General features: G+C 37.4%; 1 protein-coding gene across 4 annotated transcripts in view; it reads left to right on the top strand.

Annotated features, from left to right (window-relative positions):
* Window positions 1-20067, top strand: part of UGT8 (UDP glycosyltransferase 8) — an 84213-nt gene that overhangs the window by 10337 nt on the left and 53809 nt on the right. For 3 of the 4 annotated variants that reach the window (XM_019829015.3, XM_045055937.1, XM_045055936.1), the window contains exon 2: window positions 18614-19437. In XM_019829015.3, the coding sequence (XP_019684574.1) occupies window positions 18616-19437 (822 nt within the window). In that variant the 5' untranslated portion in view covers window positions 18614-18615. Of the gene's footprint in view, window positions 1-1663; window positions 1774-18613; window positions 19438-20067 lie in introns of all 4 variants that reach the window. The other variant, XM_045055938.1, reaches the window with a different exon arrangement.

Raw genomic sequence — 20067 nt, 5'->3', positions numbered from 1 at the left:
TCTTTGGATTTCTTTTTTTACCTGTGCTGATGATCCTTTAACACTTAATTAGATTAATTCTCCAAGGAGAGTATGAGCTCTTAGAAGGTGGGCTCTCATTCATAGTTGCCTTGGACAAACATACTGATGACAGGATATTCAAATATAATTGAATGGTATCTTTAGTGACTCATAAGGCAGCAAAGAAGGTCCATTCTCCAATTTTCTATATGTATATATTGCTGCTTTGCCCTTTTGTTCTTTCCCAACTGCATTATTCAAACTTGAAATGTTCCATTATTTTATTTTTAAATGAAATATTCTATTCTACAGAGACCACTGTATCACTTAGTCACAACAGACAAAATAAAGTCTGATCTGTTATTATCTGCTACCTCTATATTATAGGTCCTTTGAACTCTTTATTATAATATAATATTTATTATAGTTTAGTAGGTTTTTCTTTTTGAGTTTACCTGGGGCTTCTGATGGATGGAAGTACATTCACAGCCAGCTCCAGGTAAGGCTAATAAAAGGATATAAGGACAGAGATAACTAAGTGTATTTAGTTTTTGTTTTGTGTTTATATTTGAATGTAAACACACCTGATATCATGAAACAGTAGGTGGAGAAAAAAAATGATTACACACATGGGAAAGATCTGACTTCAGAGTCATTTGAACGGCTCCCTTCCTCCCCACCCCCCAGATAAGACATTAGATACTAATTAATTCAAAGCACCAGTTCAGGCCAAGTTCTTTTTTCCCTCTTCTGTGGTTATTTCCTCCTTTGGCAATCAGCAGAATTCTCTGGCTTGAAACGTCTCCTTCCCTATTTCTTTCTGGGTAGGGCAGTAGGAGTGGGAATAGGAATAAGAACATATTTTAAGGAATCTCTTCACTAAAAGAAAAAGAAAATAAGCAGGTTTGGTAAAACTATTAATAAGAAATGATGCCTGATTCTGTTATTTGCCCGTTTTAATTTTTTTTTTTTAATTCTCCAGAGCTATGTTATTTTGATCAATTAGACTTTATCTGGGCATATGCTTTGGAATACTGTTTTTCTTCAAATTTTACATCTATGCAAAAATATACAGATACAGCCTCCTCTGGCTGTCCTGCTCCCTCCTTTTGCTATCTCCCTCTCTTTCTTTCTTCACCAGCCTGCCCTTCTGGAGATAATGTCCCTGTCTTTGATGGGGAATTCAGAAGAGGGATCCTAGTGATTGGGTTACAAATTGGAGGGAGGGATATTGGAGCTGGGGCATAGGGTTCTGCCCATCACTAACATAGGAGGTGGTCATTTTGTTCAAATCACCCTGTATAGGGGTGCCTGGATGGCTCAGTTGGTTAAACATCCCACTTTGGCTCAGGTCATGATCTTGTGGCCCCGTGTCAGGCCCTGTGCTGACAGCTGAGGGCCTGGAGGCTGCTTCAAATTCTGTGTCTCCCTCTCTCTCTGCCTCTCCCCTGCTCTCTCCCCTGCTCACTCTCTCTCTCTCTCTCTCTCTCTCTCTCTCTCTCTCTCTCCCTCCCTCCCTCAAAAATAAATACACAGTAAAAAATCTTAAATTTTTTTTTAATTAAAAAAAAAATCACCCTGTATAGTAGTTATCTAGCCTCTGTATGGGTCCTAAGTGCTTTTTGCTTTCTCATCATTTTTTTTACCAGTAAAAATACTTCAGCTTACAAATTTGATACTGCTTAAATGCATTTCTATTCCTCCTCATATACTTCTGCCCAAAGGGTATGACATAGGAGACGTTTTGAATCAGACACGCTGGAGGACTGTATGGTGAGTATCTGTAACATACACAAATTCATTCACCCATTCATTCAACAATCAGTCTATTATATGATAGAACTCTTCCACCTTAGAGCCAAAATACATGGTGTTTTTTTAAAAATCTAGTATAAAATTTAAAAGTTTTATGTAGAAAGGTTTAAAAAGGTCTTTATTAAGGCTTCTCAGAAACTGCTTTTGATTTGTATATCTCAGAATTTAAGAAAAAGTTGATCGATTATCTGACATATGACAGTGGCAACTTTTGAGAGTCTTTGTATGGTACTGGTAAAGGGTCCTGGATTAGGACTCAAGAAACCTGAGTGCTAGTTCCAACTCAGCCAATGAGTAACTACAAACTTAGCCAGGGGATGCTAGGCTACCGCCCCCTGGAGACCTTGTCCCTTTCTCTACAGATGAGAGGATTTGAACTTGGTTATCTTTAGTCTTTAAATTGGGACTTTGACATTTTTTAAAGTGAAAATGCATACTTTAAGAATATTTGGTATCATTTCATAACAAATATATTAAGTACCAGTGTTTAAGTATATTTATATTATGTTTGCAAGCCTAATAACAATAGCAATGCTATACAAAAGACTTCTCTGGACTTGATTCATCATGCTGAATACCAGTTACCATTCTGGATGCTAAGAAGGCACAAAATTATGTTTTCACCTGTTAGTAAGAAAGCACCAGAGAAATCAGTTTTGTCTTTTTACAGAACCTACCAAAATCTTCCTCTTTTGGGGAATAATGTAATTTTGCTGTTTTATCTAATACCCTGTAATAACCTGCTCTTAGTGATTATGCTGGCATTTTATAGGACATCATTGGGAAAATTTGTTGTTAGTTCATTCTTCTGGACTTCCAAGGAATTGAACAGGGAAATATCCAGAAGTTGTTTTTTGTTCTGATTTGGTTTGGGTTATATTTGTACAGGCATTTTTGGTTCTAAAACATGTTTAAGATATCACTTGGGAATTTATTCTGTGACTCTTAATCTTAATGTAGATAATGTTAAAATCTGCTTAAACTATTGATAGTAGCAAAAGGATATTATTAATAAAGAAGAGAAACAATCTTGTGATATTTTGTGATCCTGGTACATTTCTGCAGCCTTTAGAATGTCTGTATAATGATGTGTTGAAAAACTGTTTCCCTGGGGGGGTGCCTGGCTGCCTCGATGGTAGAATACGTGACTCTTGATCTCCGGGCTTTGAGTTTGAGCCCCATGTTGGGTATAGAGATTACTTAAAAAAATAATAAAATATTTTTTAAAAACCTGTTTCCCCACACATGAATAAACCTTGAGGTGGGAGAGGATGAAAATTTAATCTAGATTTCCTCCACATTCACTGTGGTGTTCTAAGAGTTAAAATCCCAATGAAAGAGAGTTATAAAAATTCCTAACGAAACATTTTAAAACATTAATCAGGCATCAGTTTTCTTTTAAGAAACCATATACCTATAAGAACTTAAAGTCTTATGCAGTCTTATTTATGAAACTTTTCTCATTTGCTTAAAGATGAGATCAGAATAAAAACAAAGAATTTCCTTTTTGTTCGCTGAATGTTGATCACATGATGCAGTTGCCTGGAGATAACTGGTACCGAGCTGGTCTTGAGGAGATGAAGAAAAAGAAACCCACACTTATTCCTGTATGATCTGTGTATATGTATATCATACATACATATTTTTTTAAAACTGGTTACATGATAAAGATCGAAAGTGTCTTTTTTAAAAAATATTTATTGATTTAGAAAGAGAGAGAGCATGAGCGTGTGAGCTGAGGAGGGACAGAAAGAGAATCCCAAGCAGGTTCTACGCTGTCAACATAGAGCTCAGCTCAACGTGGGGCTCAATCTCACAAACTTTGAGATCATGACTTGGGCTGAAATCAAGAGTCAGACACTTAACTGACTGAGCCACCCAGGTGCCCCAAGATCGAAAGTCTCTTAATGCCACTGTTTTCTTTATTAAAAAAGAACTGCCTTTGTTAAAATTCCAGACTTTTATCTCTGTCAGTGATCCTTAAAATGGTGCCTGAACCAGCAGCATCAGCATCACCTGGGAATTTGTTGGAAATGCAAATTTGGGGCTCATCCCAGATCTATGGAATCAGAAACTGTGAGGACAGGGCCAATAGTCTTTGTTTTACTAGCTCTCCAGGTGGAGAGCATGCCAAGGTTGGAGAACCACTGATCTCTGATACTAAATATAATCAATTCAGGTTTTCTGATCATTTTAGGGACAAAAGAAAAATTAGGTTTAAATTTCAAAATGCTTTCCTGTTACTAATTCCCTGATTAGTTTTTATAACCTAAACTTAAGCTATTGTGTTTTATTTACAAATTGCTTATTTACGCATATTCAAGTATTCATAGTGCATTTAAAACACACACACACACACTCTCTCTCTCTCTCTCTCTCTCTCTCTCTCTCTCTCTCTCTCCCCTCTGTTTATTAAAAACAACAAACAAAATGGGTTGGATTAGTTGTTTACTTTTGTGTATTTTGCTATGATTTTGTGTAAGGGCAGTCCAGTGGTTCTCAATATTATAATTACTTGGAGAGCATTAAATAAAAGCAAAAAAATAAATGCTAAGACCTATGAGGTCTTATCTCCAGAAATTCTGATTTAATTGAGAAGTTTAGGGGTAGTAGGCTTTCAGGCATCTCTAGCTTTTCCAAACATCCCAGGTGATTATAACGTATGGTCAGGGTTGAGAGACACTGGCATGTAGCCATATGTTCAAAGATTGGCTTACCTACCACGTAACGGTCCCTTAAAAAATTATATAGGTAAATTAGTTCCTTTCCTTATTGTAAGCAGATTGTCTTTTGTTTTCCAGTAGGTTACTGTATTGTTGACTGGTTGACCATGTTATTAATCAGGTTTTATTGCTCTTAATTCTAACTCTTGGCTTTACCCCAAATCCTTTCTTACCAAAGTACAGTCCATGTACCTGAGTCTTTGGATAGCACCAGAGAGTTTGTCAGAAGTAAATAATTTGGCACACTAGACATACTGAGTCAGAATTTGCATTCTAACAGTATCCCTGTAAAATTTGTCTTCACACTACAGATTCTTTGTAACATAAAGCTTAAGATTCATTTTCTCAATTTTTTTTTTCCTTAGCATCTGTTTGGTCTTAACTACTTTTATGAACCAACTCATACCAATGTCATTACACCTATTTTTAAAATTGTTTTTAAGTTTATTTATTTATTTTGAGAGAGACAGAGACAGCACGAGTTGAGGAGGGGCAGTGAGAGAGGGAGAGAGAGAGGTTCCACACTGCTAGCACAGAGCCTGATTTGGGACTCAAACCCAGAAAGCCAAGAGTCAGACACTTAACCAACTGAGCCACCCACGACCTTTTAAACCTATTTTTACATCTATTTTTTTAGTAAGGTCTTTTAATTGTAAGAGATCTCCAGGACCGTCTAATTTCATAGTCTTAATTGGCAGATGAAGAAAATTAGGCACCAAGAAATTAAATGACTTGGCCCAAATTACAAAGGCTGCTGATTTGGGGATCTATAGACACATGCCATACCTATTTTTATTTTTTCTTGCATCATAGAGACTTCACTGTAGAGTCACCTAAAATGATGTTATTTTCATAGTATAAGTAACTGGAAATATGAGCTTCCCAAAAAGATAGTCTTAGGTTACCCAAGTATGACACACAGCCAAAACCCAACATTTTAAATACACGTTGACATTTGTTTAAATTATCTATCTAGTGTGACATTGATTAATACTTTACTAATACTTTAATATTTCAAGTTATCATAATTTGTGGGATTAAATGATCATGGGAAAGTTGAATATGTGGTATTAAACTGAATGAAAATGAAAAGCTACTGCCGTGTTCTTATAAATTTCCAAAACTGTATTTGTGTGCCTGAGATATTATAGGTACTTTATAACAGTACGTTAAAAACATACACTTTGGGGTTGCTTGTTTGTTTATTCTGAGTTCCTCAAGATCCTGGGCTGGGCATTGTGACTTTTCTGAATACCCAGAACAAGTGAAATTTAACTCGGGTCTTTATATTTCAGATCCACATGCCCTTTGAATCACTTACGTATCTCTTAATGCACATAAGGATTGAGTAGTAGATCCTTGTCTCTCAATCCGGTGGTTGAACTGCATCAAAATCTCCAAATGCTTATTAGAAATGCAGATTTTGGGGGTTCTTTCTCCCCAGACTTCCTAACAGCCTGTGTGATGAAGAAACCATGGAATCTGCATTTTTAATAAGCACCACAGGTGATTGTTTAGGACAGGAACGTTGGAGAACCATTTCATGAGATTAAATATGTGTGTTTAAAATAATTAAATTTAATCACTGTTATCAAGCGTTAATTTGACCCATATTATATCCAAGGTACTAAGTTGCAATGTCTGTTGGTATCCATATTATCCTATTTTTCTTTCCCTTTTTTTTCCTTGTTTTTATCTTACTTCCCCCCACCTGATGATCAGAGAAGGGCCCCAGGAGGGCCTGGGCCAGCTATCACTGATAAGGGAAGAGCATTGGGTTTCTCCTGACAGCTTCACCATCTGTACTAGATGTCTGAATAGATACTGGTAGTGTAGGCAAGTGTTAAGTGCGGCTAACTCGGAGTGCGGGACGACAACAAAGGACAACAAAAACATTCTTCATGACCTCTCCTGCACGAAGAGGTTTTCGTGCACTCCTTGGCACTAGTCTAAGTCCCAGGTGCAGGATTAAAAATTTTGAATGGTTTTACTACTGGTTTATTCCTTTCAGTATTTTGTGTGTATGAAGAAAGATCTGCCTGTGTGTTTCTTTTACAAATTTATACTCATCTTGTTTTCTTTAAGGTGACATGAGAGTGTTAGGAATGTGGTGTGAATAATAGACTATTTTCTGTATGATATTATTAGACACAAATAGTATCCAAAAAAGCAAAAATGTGTTAGAAATTTTGGCTAAAAGCTTTTGACAAGTAGCTTTGATTTGTTTTTTGTTTGTTTGTTTTGTATTTTTGAGAGAGAGAGAGTGCACAACAAGCAGGAGAGGAGCAGAGGGAGAGGGAGAGGGAGAGGGAGAATCCTAAGCAGGCTCCATGCTGTCAGCTCGGAGCCCTATGTGGAGCTCAATCCCACAAAGTGAGATGATGACCTGAGCGGAAATCAAGAGTCAGGCGCTTAACAGACTGAGCCACCTAGGTGCCCCTGGATTTATTTGTTTTTTTAATTTGTGAAATGGAGCCCAATTTCTTTCTTTGCGTTTAACATATTCCAGTTGAATTTTTGTAGTTAAATCGTGCACCTCCATACATATATGTAAGTATCTGTGATTTTTCTCAATGAGTAAAAACCATTAATTTGGGAAAGTGGTAGTTTCGAAAATCTAAGTTATCTATCTTTATTAACGACTGACAGACAACCTGAGTGGTTCTGTTGCCAGTGTAGGGTTTTTGTTGTTGTTGTTTTCCTTTCCTTTCCTTTCCTTTCCTTTCCTTTCCTTTCCTTTCCTTTCCTTTCCTTTCCTTTCCTCTTCTCTTTTCTTCTCTTTAACTTTCTTTTCTTTTCTATTTTCCTCTCTATTTTCTTTTCTTTTTTCTTTCTTTCTTTTCTTTTTTTTTTTTAACCCAGATTGCACCCTGACTTAATTAAAAATGCCTATTGCCAGATCGACAGTTTTTGTGAGGTGGGAAGGAATATTAACCAACAATGGGTGGCCTTAATTTTCTAAATTATCTCTTCTCACCCTCCCACACCCAGTCAAGGTGTTCCCATTTCATAGTGTGATTTTAGGGGACTCCGTCCTTTTAGTAGTTTACTTGCAAGAAGACAGTCCTAATTAATTTCAGAACTCAAGATATTGCCTGCATATGAAAGATGAATGCTTAAACCTGGGCTGTTGAATAACTCTATAGCAATAAAATGGAGCCATCCCCGAGTTAGCCCACAGTTACAGTTTTCTTCAGCTTTATTTTCTTCCTCCCTTCCTATGGTGGGATAAAAAGTAGGTTAAAAATGGATATGAACCTCTGCAGTATGCTACATGTAGATCCTGCTCAAGTTCTTATCCTACTCAGTCTGACTGTCCTTGTCTGTAAAAGGGAACAACACTTTTTCTTTGGTATGGTCTCTCAGTGTAAAATGAGATCATGCTCATAAAGCCTTTAATGCAGGGAAGGTGCATAGTACAGTGGAGCTCTTTATAAGATATGCTATTTATTGATAGTTTTACATTAGGATATAAGTCACAAGCCATAGAGGGACCAGCTCGTTCCATGTTGTCCAGTTAGAACACTGAAAGTTCCACATCCTGGAAATCTCCTCAGTTCTGGGCAAAGCAGGATGGTTAGTCATCCTAGTGTGGGAAACAGAGACTCAAAATAAAGTGCCTTTAAGACAGTAGTTTAGTTGTGTCACAGAGAATGGCCATAATGAGCAGAAGCAAGGAAAAGGGCTGGTATTCTGCTTCCACAGTGTGGATTCAAGTATCTTTGTTGTTGCACTATTCCTGGTTTATACTTCTGCCTACGTGGTCAGTCCAGGATGTTAATCATTACCCTGTGCTCATTCCTGCTAGCAGGAAGGTGAAAACTGAAACCTCTCAAGGCATAACTTAGAAACTGCACATATCACTTTTGCTTCTGTCCCATGCACATGTACCAGAACCTAACTTATATGGCCAAAACTAGCTCCTAGAGAGGCTAGGAAATGTCTTCGGTCTTTCTGACTGTGAGCCAAGTAGAAGTAGAGGATTCCATTACTAGAAAAGAAAACTATATGCCACAGCAGTCTCTTGTATGCCTATATGGCATCCAACAAATTCCAGCTTCTTGTCACATTCTTTTGTTATTTAATATAATGGTCACTTGCAAATTGAATGTGTAAGAAGTTAACAAATAAGATGAAAAAAGACCCCTAGACTTAAGTAAAAACTGAAATGGAACCTATACTTTGATACTTTCTTCCTCCAACTGCAATATCCATTATCCTAGAAACTTTCTCCATTATTGGGATGTGTAACTAATGTCAGTACCTCAGGCAAAAAGCTTTTGATTTAGAATTTTGTTTAGAAATAAGACAATTGATAAAATTACATTTCATTCATTTAAGATTAAAGGAAAAAAAAATGGGACCATTAGTGGCTGTGCCTGTGGTCCAAGTACATAGTACCCTGGCTCAAAATCACAATTGCAGTCAATTCATTCAGTAACTATTTATTGAGCACTTACTACATGGTTAACAATGGAAATAAAATAGTTACCTACTTTTACTAAGATTTCAACCTTTTTGGAGCTTAAATTGTGCTAGAGGATACAGAAATTAGATTTTTTTTTTTGGCTTTTTTAAATTGGAGTAAAATTAGCATTCAGTGTTATATTAGTTTTAGGCGTACAATAATTAGTTTTAGGTATAAAATAGTGACTGGACAATCCTGTACATTACTCAGTGCTCACCACGATAAGTGTCACTATTTGTCACTGTACAATGTAATTACAATATTATTGACTGTATTCCCTGTGTTGTACATTTCAATTCCATGACTTGTTTTACAACTTTCCTCTTACTTTATAGATTGTACCTTTTAACCCCCTTTTATCTATTTCACCCACACCCTCCTCCCCCACTTCCTTCCCTTTGGCGACTGCCAGTTTGTTCTCTGTATTTAAGAGTCTGTTTTTTGTTTGTTTGTGTTTATTTTTTAGATTCCATATATAAGGGAAATGATACAGTATTTGTCTTTCTCTGACTTGTTTCACTTAGGATAACACCCTCTAGGTCCATCCATGTTGTTGCAAATGGCAAGAACTCATTCCTTTTTATGGCTGAGTAATACATTGTGCATATACACTACCTCTTTATCCATTTATCTATCGATGGGCACTTTGGTTGCTTCCATGTCTTGGCTATTGTAAACAATGCTGCAATAAACATAAAGGTGCAGGTATCTTTTCAAATTAAGTGTTTTCATTTTCTCTGGGTAAACACCCAATAGTGGAATTATTATTGGATCACATGATATTTCTGTTTTTAATTTTTGAAGAATCTCTATACTGTTTTCCACTTTGCCTTGCACTAATTTACCTTTTATTAACAGTGCACGAGGTTCCCTTTTCTCTACATCCTCCAGGACACTTATTATCTCTTGTCTTTTTGATACTAGCCATTCTGACTCATGTGAGGTGATATCCCACTGTGGTTTTAATTTGCATTTCCTTGATGATTAGTGATGTTTGTGGTGCCTAAATGGGATGTCTCTGAATTGGATGGGAGCCCCTGAGGTTAGGATCTATGGAAGCCCAAGACAAAGGAGGTGAAAGAATTCACCTGAAGCGGAACAAAGGAGCTAAAAATTTATTGAATAAACCACTAGGCAGTAGAGGGCAGGACCGCAGAGAGGCTATCTGCTAGGAGGCAGGAGGGGGCTTCTTTTACTGAGGGAAAGTGTGGAGTATGGGGACCTATGGAATTTTCCCTTTTTTGGTAACTGTGCCTAGTTGTAAGTAGCCCATTGTTTGGTTAGGGCCTGTGGATATTTTGAGATATGGGTGCCTGATGGGCCTGTGTGTATTCAGCCAGGTGGTCTCTGTGGGCCCTTTCTATATTCCGTTGCTCAAGCCTATTTGCCTGAAAGTGGCCTCCAAAATGTTGAACATCTTTCTGTGGGTCTGTTGATCATCTGTACGTCTTTTTTTGGAAAAAAATGTTTATTAAGGTCCTTTGCCTAATTTTTAAGCAGATTTTTGGGGGGCTTTTCTTTTGGTATTGAGTTGTATAAGGTCTTTGTATATTTTGCAAATAAACCCCTTATTGGATATATCCTTTGCAAATATCTTCTTCCATTCACCGGGTTGCCCTTTTGTTTTGTTTATAGTTCCCTTTGCTGTGCAAAAACTTTGTATTTTTGTGTAGTCCCAGTAGTTTATTTTTTGCTTTTGTTTCCCTTGCCTAAGGAGACATATCTGAAAAAATGTTGTTAAGGCTGATTTCCAAGAGATTACTGACCATATTTTCTTTTAGGAGTTTTATGGTTTAAGGTCTCACATTTAGGTCTTTAATCCATTTTTACTTTATTTTTGTTGATGGTGTAAGAAAGTGGTCCAGTTTCTTTTCCATGTGGCTGTTCAGTTTTCCCAACACCATTTATTGAAAAGACCATCTTTTCCCCATTGTATGTTCTTGCCTCCTTTTGTTGTAGGTTACTTGACCACTTGGGTGTGAGTTTATTTCTGGACTCTCTATCCTGTTCTCTTGGTCTATCTCTATGTTTTTGTGTCGGTACCATACTGTTTGATTACTATGACTTGTAGTATATCTTGAAATCTGGGATTGTGGTACCTTCAGCTTTGTTCTTCTTTCTCAAGATTGCTTCACTATTTGGGCCTTTTATGGATCCATACAGATTTTGGGATTCTTTGTTCTATTTCTATGAAAAATGCTATTGGCATTTATTTAAAAGCACTAGTAATGATGTCTAATTAGTCTTTATTTTGATGGATTTGATTTTTGTTTATTTTTCTTTATTTTTTCTGGATGGCATTTTCCTAGGTTTTCTTATAAAAGGTGCTTTGAAGACAGATGAAATTATTCTAATATTTCATGTAGTACCAAGGTTGACTTCTGGTGGCAGTTATGATTGACATGTTGTTTTCATGTTATTGCAGTCATTATAATTAAATGCCAGAGAAACTTAAAAAGTACTGAGAATTTTAGCTGTTCATTTACCAGACTACATAATCTATTTTTTCTAAATAGTTCAATTCGCCACATACAGACATGATTTTAAATGTCTCATTAGCTTTTTTTTTTTCCTTTAATGCAAAAACACTTTGATTCTTATTTAAAATGACAGTCTATTTTTTTTTTTTAAGTTTTTATCGAAATACCACTTAGTTGGGATGCCTTGGGTGGCTCAGTCAGTTAGGCGTCCGGCTTCGGCTCAGGTCATGATCTCGGGGTCAGTGAGTTTGAGCCCCAAGTGGGTCCCTGTGCTGACAGCTCAGAGCCTGGAGCCTGCTTCAGATTCTGTGTCTCCCTCTCTGTCTGACCCTCCCCTGCTCACTCTCTGTCTCTGTCTCTGTCTCTCTCTCTCAAAAATAAACAAACCTTAAAAAAAATATAAAAAAAAGAAATAAATACCACTTAGTTAACATACAGTGTAATATTAGTTTCAGGTGTACAAGATAGCGATTCAGCACTTCCATACATCACCTGGTTCTTATCACAAGTGCACTCCTTAATCCTCATCACCTATGTCACCCATACCTCCAACCACTTCACCTCTGGTAACCATCAGTTTGTTCTCTAGAGTTAAGAGTCTGTGTTTGGTTTGCCTCTCTCTCTCTCTCTCTCTCTCTCTCTCTCTCTCTCTCTCTCATTCTCTCACTTTCTTGTTTTCTCCCTTTGCTCCTGAATTGCTAAGCTGCTAGGCTGGTTGGCTGTCAAAATTTAACTTCTTTCCTGTAGTTTATGTGCTTGCCATTTTTTTTTTTATATATATATAGTTCATCCTCATGTATGCTTTCCAGCTCAGTATTATTCATGGTTTAATCTCAAATAGCAAAAACCAGAGAAATGATTCTTTCATGTGGTAGCCAAAGACCATTCCCCGTCTGTCTTCCTTCCTTTCTTTCTTTCTTTCTTTCTCTCTTTCTTTCTTTCTTTCTTTCTTTCTTTCTTTCTTTCTTTCTTTCTTTCTTTTTTTATAAGTAGATGGAAAGAGCACTTTAAAGTAAGGTTGCTAGAGGTCTAGTAAGGTATGAGACTCTGGTATTTTTAGACTCTTGTTTGAGAAAATAAGAAAAATCAGGGGTTAATGAAGCCTATTTTTTTTTTATCTTTAAAAAAGTCTCAGTAGAGTAATGGGGTGTTCTGGTGTCAGATTTCAGCTGAAGTGAACCATTGAGGCTTAGGAACAGGAAAAATATAGCTAATCTATTTTTTTCTGGTGTTCCAAGGGTTTGGTCTTAGAGGGATCACTTTTGCAAATGAGTGTTTGGGATTTGCAGCGTTCAAGTAAAGTGCCACTCTGATATCCTTGTTTTGCTGAATCCATTTACCCCTAAATGTTAAATGGCTTCCCTATGCCCTGAGGTGGGTCCTTTTATTAAAATTGGCATTGTTTCTTGTCTCAAATGCAAGTGTATAGATAATTTTTAATTTAAGAAGAAAGGGAGAGCTGAAATGCAAAAGGAAATTTGTTTAGAATCTTTGAATTCCGGATTTTCTTCAATATTGTGACAGTGGAGTACAAGTAGCAATGGCATCTCAGAGCCAAGAGAGAATTTGGAGGGGAGAAGGGATTGATCATCAATGTATAGCGTTAGAGAGAAGTCCGATCAGGGAAGTGTTGGGGGAACAAAAGGGCATTTGTGTGAATATTAAGAGGTATTTGGTGCCCTCAACAATGAGTGTTTGGGCAGAGTGGTGGTGGAGACCATGCCAAGCTGTAATCATTTGGGGAGTAAGTGGAGCCCAGCAAATAGACACGGGTATTTTTAGACATTGGACTCCAAGAGGAGAGTGGGAGTAAGGCTGCAGCTAAAGAGGCATGGAAATGGAATGAGTGTGTTATAAATATTATCTAGTTTTGGTAGAAAACTTCAAAAGCCTGGAAATATAAAATAGGAGGAGAAAACAAAATTCCTCAATTTGACAATCCAGATTTCTGATTTCTGTTTGTTTGCAGATTTCTGATAAGTTTGTTATCAGATAAGTTACTTTGTCATCGGTATAATCATTTAGTGTATATACATAATGCATATAATTTTATTTCTTTATGTTATGAGCATTTTCTCATGTTAAAAATGTTTAAAACTCAAGTTTTGATGGTTCTATAATACTCCATCGTAAAATGTACTATGATGTGATTAATCCTCTATTGCTGGATTCCTGGTAGTTTCTGGCTGTTTGCTGTTAGAGGTGAATACAGGAACATCTTTGTACATACATGTTGATATACCTGATTTATAGTACTTACATAAATAACTATAAAATGATGGGCCAGTTGTTTTTCAGAACATTTGCACCGATTTATATTTTTACCAACTGCCTAAAACTGTGTTGTCATTCAAAATGATGTACTTGCTAATTTTCACGAAAGTAAAATCTAGTTTGTTTTGTTCAGTCATTCAGCAAATTTAAGCTCCTAGCCTCTAACTGGGAGGTTGAGTTCAAACTGTGTGTATGGATGCGGCATGTTCAGTGACCAGTACTTTCCTAGGGTGACAGGTAAGGGGCTAAAAGCCACCTCCTGTAAACCAGCATTAAGAGGTTTTACCCTGGGGCGCCTGGGTGGCGCAGTCGGTTAAGCGTCCGACTTCAGCCAGGTCACGATCTCGCGGTCCGTGAGTTCGAGCCCCACGTCGGGCTCTGGGCTGATGGCTCAGAGCCTGGAACCTGTTTCTGATTCTGTGTCTCCCTCTCTCTCTGCCCCTCCCCCGTTCATGCTCTGTCTCTCTCTGTCCCAAAAATAAATAAACGTTGAAAAAAAAAATTAAAAAAATAAATAAATAAAAGCAATGCTTATTATTTTTATTAAGAGAAGAGTAACACCTACATGTCCATTGTAGAAAATGTTAAATTAAAATCCTTTGTTATTTACACTATTATATGCATATTATAAGTAATATACATTTCACTTAGTAATATGCATTTAAGTTTCTTTCCTTTTAATGACTTGTAGTCCATATTCTTTTTAGCATTGAGTAACATTCCATTCTACTTTATTTATCCATTTACCTACTAGAAGACATCTTGGTTCCTTCCAAGTTTTGACAATTATGAATCAGGCTGCCATACACATCCATGTGCAGGCTTTTGTGTGCACATAAGCTTTTAGCTCCTTTGGATGAATACCAAGTAGCACAAATGCTGGATCATATGGTAAATGTATATTTAGTTTTGTAAGCGGCCACCAGCCTGTCTCCCAAAGTGGCTGTACCATTTTACATTCCCACCCGCAACAAATGAGGGTTCCTGTTGCCCTGTATGCTCTTCAGCATTTAGCGTTGTCACTGTTCTGGATTTTGGCCATTCTGACAGGTGTGTAGTAGTATCTCATTGTGCTTTTAATTTGCATTTGCTTGATATATGACGTGGAGTGTCTTCTCATGTGCTCATTTGCCATCTGTAGATTTTCTTTGTGAGTTGTCTATTAAGGTCTTTGGCCCTTTTTGAAATCAGGTTGGTTGCTTTCTTCTTGTTGAATTTTAAGAGTTCTTTGTGTATTTTGGAGAACAGTCCTTTATCAGCTGTGTCTTTCACAATTATTTCCTCCCAGTCTGTGGCTTATCTTCTTATTCTCTTGGCATTATCTTTCTCAGAGCAGAAGTGTTTACTATTAGTGAACTCCAGCTTATCAGTAGACACATCCTGGTAAGTCTGGACTAGCAATAGCCTCACCATTTGTTGGTAGTCGTGTTGGTCATTCTGTTACCCGCCACAATGATGCTTATCAGAGTAAAATGCTGTTGTAGTACTTCATAATTAATTTTGTATTTGAACAATTTTATATCTGTAGAAATGATGCTTCTTTGTTGGTCATTAATTTTTTTTTTCACAAAGCATCAGTAGACATTGTTTTTAGAAGATATTTTTTCCCACAAATATTGGTATGTTTACATAACTACTTTTAAAATCTATATGTACAGAATGTATGCACTTTTTCTAACCTTATATTAGTACTGTAGCCACTGGTACTAAATTAATTAAGCCACATGTTAAAATTTAAAATTCAGTTCCTCGATCACACTAACTACACTTCAGCTGCTCAATATTGGATAGTCGTGATAGAGCACATTTTCATCTTCACAGAAAACTCTTTTGAACAATGCTGTTCTTGAACATAAGCACTTGTGCGTTAAAAAAGCAACCATTTTCCTCAGTCGATTGGGCATCCGACTTGAGCTCAGGTCGTGGTCTCCTGATTCCTGAGTTCGAGCCCGGTGTCGGGCTCTGTACTAACAGCTCAGAACCTGGAGCCTGCTTCGGATTCTGTGTCTCCCTCTCTTTCTGCCCCTTCCTCGCTTGCTATCTTTCCCTCTCTCTCTCTCTCTGTCTCAAAACTGAATTAACATTAAAAAAAAATCACAGAAAATGATGTCATTTTACTTTGTAGTAATTTCTGAAATAAGATATTAAAATAAAAAAGTAAGACTAGAGTAAAAAGCTCAGGGAAAGGATTTGTTTCCCTACTATTATTTTTTGTGTTTTGTTTTGTGTCTTATGTGTCTATGATAGATAAAGCGGTGGTTTTAACTGTAGCTGAATGAACTGTGTGTTCACTGCTCAGCTAGATGCAAAACACAGTAGACAAAGCCGTTCCTACCATTAGTCCATCCGTTGGTATGTCTTCTTGAACATGCAAACCATGACAGGTAGTATTAATCACAGCAGTGGACACTAGCTGCTGAAATAACTGCTTTTGCATAAATCTCATCCCTCGAATTGAGAACGTGTCCACTGAAAATCCTTAATTTTTTTTTTATTTTTTTTAACATTTATTTATTTTTGAGACAGAGAGAGACAGAGCATGAACGGGGGAGGGTCAGAGAGAGGGAGACACAGAATCTGAAACAGGCTCCAGGCTGTGAGCTGTCAGCACAGAGCCTGACGCGGGACTTGAACTCATGGACCACGAGATCATGACCTGAGCTGAAGTCGGCCGCTTAACCGACTGAGCCACCCAGGCGCCCCCTTAATTTTTAATTCCTTGGAATTGGGAGCCTGCACCAGAGAGATACATTAGAGAGATGGTACAGAGGAATGAAGGCCTGGAAAGTTTCCTCCAGAATTGGCTATTTAATTTTTTTTCTTCATTGACCTTGTAATTATAGAATAAACTTACTTCATTGCTATAGAAATAGTGTTTTCTCTAAATTTGTTTTTTTAAAGCCTTCATTAATTCAAGAAGTAGTTAACACAGGCTCTTCTATGCTTATAATGGGCATTACTTCAATTTACTCTTAATGGTATAGTATCAACTCATCTAGAAATAGTTTGAAAATTTCCTTGGAGGGAGAGAAGAGGCACCTGGAATTATAACGTATTTTGTAGTTTAGTCCTTTTTTTATTTAAAAAAAATTAGTTTTTATTTTTTCTTGAGAGGGAAAGAGAGAGAGAGTGAGCAGGGGAGGGGCAGAGAGAGAGGGAGACACAGAATCCAAAGCAGGCTCCAGGCTCTGAGCTGTCAGCACAGAGCCCGATGCAGGGCTCGAACCCATGAACTGTGAGATCATGATCTGAGCTGAAATCGGACGCTCAACCAACCGGGCCACCCAGGCTCCTCTATAGTTTAAATCTTGATATGAGAAGAATCTATCATTTGCCCGCTATTGATTTCTTTTTTGTTTTTTGCAGCGTGTTTGAATGTTGAGAAGGTATAGTTGCTAAAACTTCATTTAGATGGTGCGAATTTGTACAAGTAGGGTAGTTAATATATGATAATGAATGAAAATGGTTATTGATTTGGTGATGTGCATATAAATCTATTCTAAGTTGTTCCTTGAAGTAAAAATATCCAGTTTGCATGGGTAATTATTATTTAGATGGGTTTTGTTTGTTTGTGTGTTTGTTTGTTTGTTTTCAGTTTGGAGGCTAATTTAGAGTCTAAGTAAAAATTACATTGGGTCGGGTAGGAGGAGTTTGCACACTATATAGACCCCACAGGTAGAACACTTATTTCTAAAAACTGATTGAGGACAACTCTAACTATCGTACATAATCCACTAACATGAAAAGGTAGAAATGATAGGTATCACCTGTACAACCATGATCTAACTTGCCATTTGCACCTGACTTACAAGTACAACACAGGAAGTGTGGTCTGGCACACACTTGTTAATCAATCACTTCTATAAACATTTACATAGATCTGGTTAACTCCCTTGAACTTTTCTATTAAAAGTTTTTCTTTTAATGTCCGGAAATGAATTAGCAAATTGCTATAAATTACATAGAGACTGCCAGGATACATAAGTGTATTTAGATAGAGGGGAAATTCACATCGAATGTAATCTTTCCTGTAGAAAAATGTCCTTTATATAGAACTGTTACTTGAAAGGATTATTTTTTAAAACAATCTTTCTTTGGTATGCTTTGGTCATAATTGGGAACGTAACTGCTGTGATAAAATGATTTAAAGAGACACATACATGCTGATGCACCCAGAAATAAAAAATCTTGGCCCTTCTTCCTGGGATTAACATTAATGTTCAATTAAAAGATAAACAGTGTTGGGGCACCTGGGTAGCTCAGTTGGTTAAGCACCAGCTTCGGCGCAGGTCATGATCTCGCCATTTGTGGGTTTGAGCCCTGGTTGGTCTCTGTGCTGACAGCTCAAACAGAGCCTGGAGCCTGCATTGGATTCTGTGTCTCCATCTCTCTCTCTCCCCATCCCCCACTCCTGCTCTGTCTCTCTCTCAAAAAATAAACATCAAAAAAAAAATTTAAAGGAAGATAAACAATGTTTCATAGATATCTCATTGTGATTATTCGAAGAAGAGAGATCTTTCATTCAATCTTATAGAAGTTTTATTTCAGATTTCTGAAATCTAGTTCTCAGTAAGTATCTAGTTCTCTATTACTGATGGAGTTATGTGCTCTGCAACAGATATATTTTAAATGTATTTCAGTTTCAGTCAGTTTTGCTGTCAGTTCTGTACTTTACAAAAATTATCTTTTAAAAATAGAGAGGTAATTAGAACAAATATCAGGATACTTTTAAACAGTGATCCTTAGACAAAATATTGGATCATCAAATACTTTGAAAGAAGTCTTTGTGATTGTTTGTTTTGAATGGTAAGGACTATACTTTGTTTTAAGTCTTTTTCTGGTTGTCATTTCAGCGATGAAGTCTTACACTCCGTATTTCGTGCTCCTGTGGAGTGCGGTTGGGATAGCGAAGGCTGCCAAAATCATCATCGTGCCGCCAATTATGTTTGAAAGCCATATGTACATTTTCAAGACACTAGCCTCAGCCTTGCACGAGAGAGGCCACCGTACAGTGTTTCTTCTCTCTGAAGGCAGAGACATCGCGCCATCTAATCATTACAGCCTCCAGCGCTACCCAGGGATTTTTAACAGTACCACCTCGGATGCTTTCCTGCAGTCCAAAATGCGGAATATTTTCTCTGGGAGATTGACAGCAATCGAACTGTTTGACATACTGGATCACTATACTAAGAACTGTGATATGATGGTTGGCAACCGTGCCCTGATTCAGGGTCTAAAAAAGGAAAAGTTTGACCTGCTGCTGGTGGACCCTAATGACATGTGTGGATTTGTGATAGCGCATCTTTTAGGGGTTAAATATGCTGTATTTTCAACTGGCCTTTGGTATCCTGCTGAAGTGGGTGCTCCTGCCCCATTAGCTTACGTCCCGGAGTTTAACTCACTCCTCACAGACCACATGAACTTGCTGCAAAGGATGAAAAATACCGGCGTTTACCTCATTTCCAGATTAGGGGTCAGCTTTCTGGTTCTTCCCAAGTATGAAAGGATAATGCAGAAGTACAACCTGCTGCCGGAGAAGTCCATGTATGACTTGGTCCATGGGTCCAGTCTGTGGATGCTGTGTACAGATGTAGCACTGGAGTTCCCGAGACCCACTCTGCCTAATGTTGTGTATGTAGGAGGAATCCTAACCAAACCGGCCAGCCCACTACCAGAAGTAAGGTTTGCTGAACTCCTTGGTAATCTTTTCTAAATACAGAGGTCAATTTAATCGGTTTTGAGTTTCGGAAGAGATAGGATTGGTGATTGTTGGCTAACCGATGCTGCTCTAAAAAGTAGTTAAGACAATAGATCCCTACCAGGGTCCCTTCTTTTGTGGATGCCATTCCCCTGGAACACGTTCCTGCTTTGATGGAGCATTTCTACACTGCTGAGGGGCCATTCTATATGGTCAATAGAGTGGCTAGGAAATCTATTTTTGATTAAGTAATAACGATAGTGTGTGAGGAGAATGTAGTTATTAGATAGTTAGCTTTAATGAATGTGAGTTTTTTTTGCTTTTAATTAAACAGAGTTCCCTCTGTTCTTTGCCAGAAGCACGATTACAGGTCTCCACATCTAGATTAGGTTCAGTGAACTCAAATAAATAAGAGACCATGTAAATAGAGGTTCTTCTTTCAGCAATCACAACCACAAGAAAGTCCAACAAGGAAAACGAGGTAGTAACTTCCATCAAACTAGGGAGCCAACTAATTTTTAGTAAGCAACTATAACTCTTTTAAAGAAATCCTGTCCCGTTGCAATTTCATTTCAGAGATGGAACTGATTGAACTTGAACAAAGCCTGT

The sequence above is a fragment of the Felis catus genome, chromosome B1, assembly GCF_018350175.1.
Source record: "Felis catus isolate Fca126 chromosome B1, F.catus_Fca126_mat1.0, whole genome shotgun sequence".
NCBI classification, from domain to species: domain Eukaryota; kingdom Metazoa; phylum Chordata; class Mammalia; order Carnivora; family Felidae; genus Felis; species Felis catus.
Note: the sequence above shows the minus strand (reverse complement) of the source record. Positions and strands in the feature narration are given on the sequence as shown.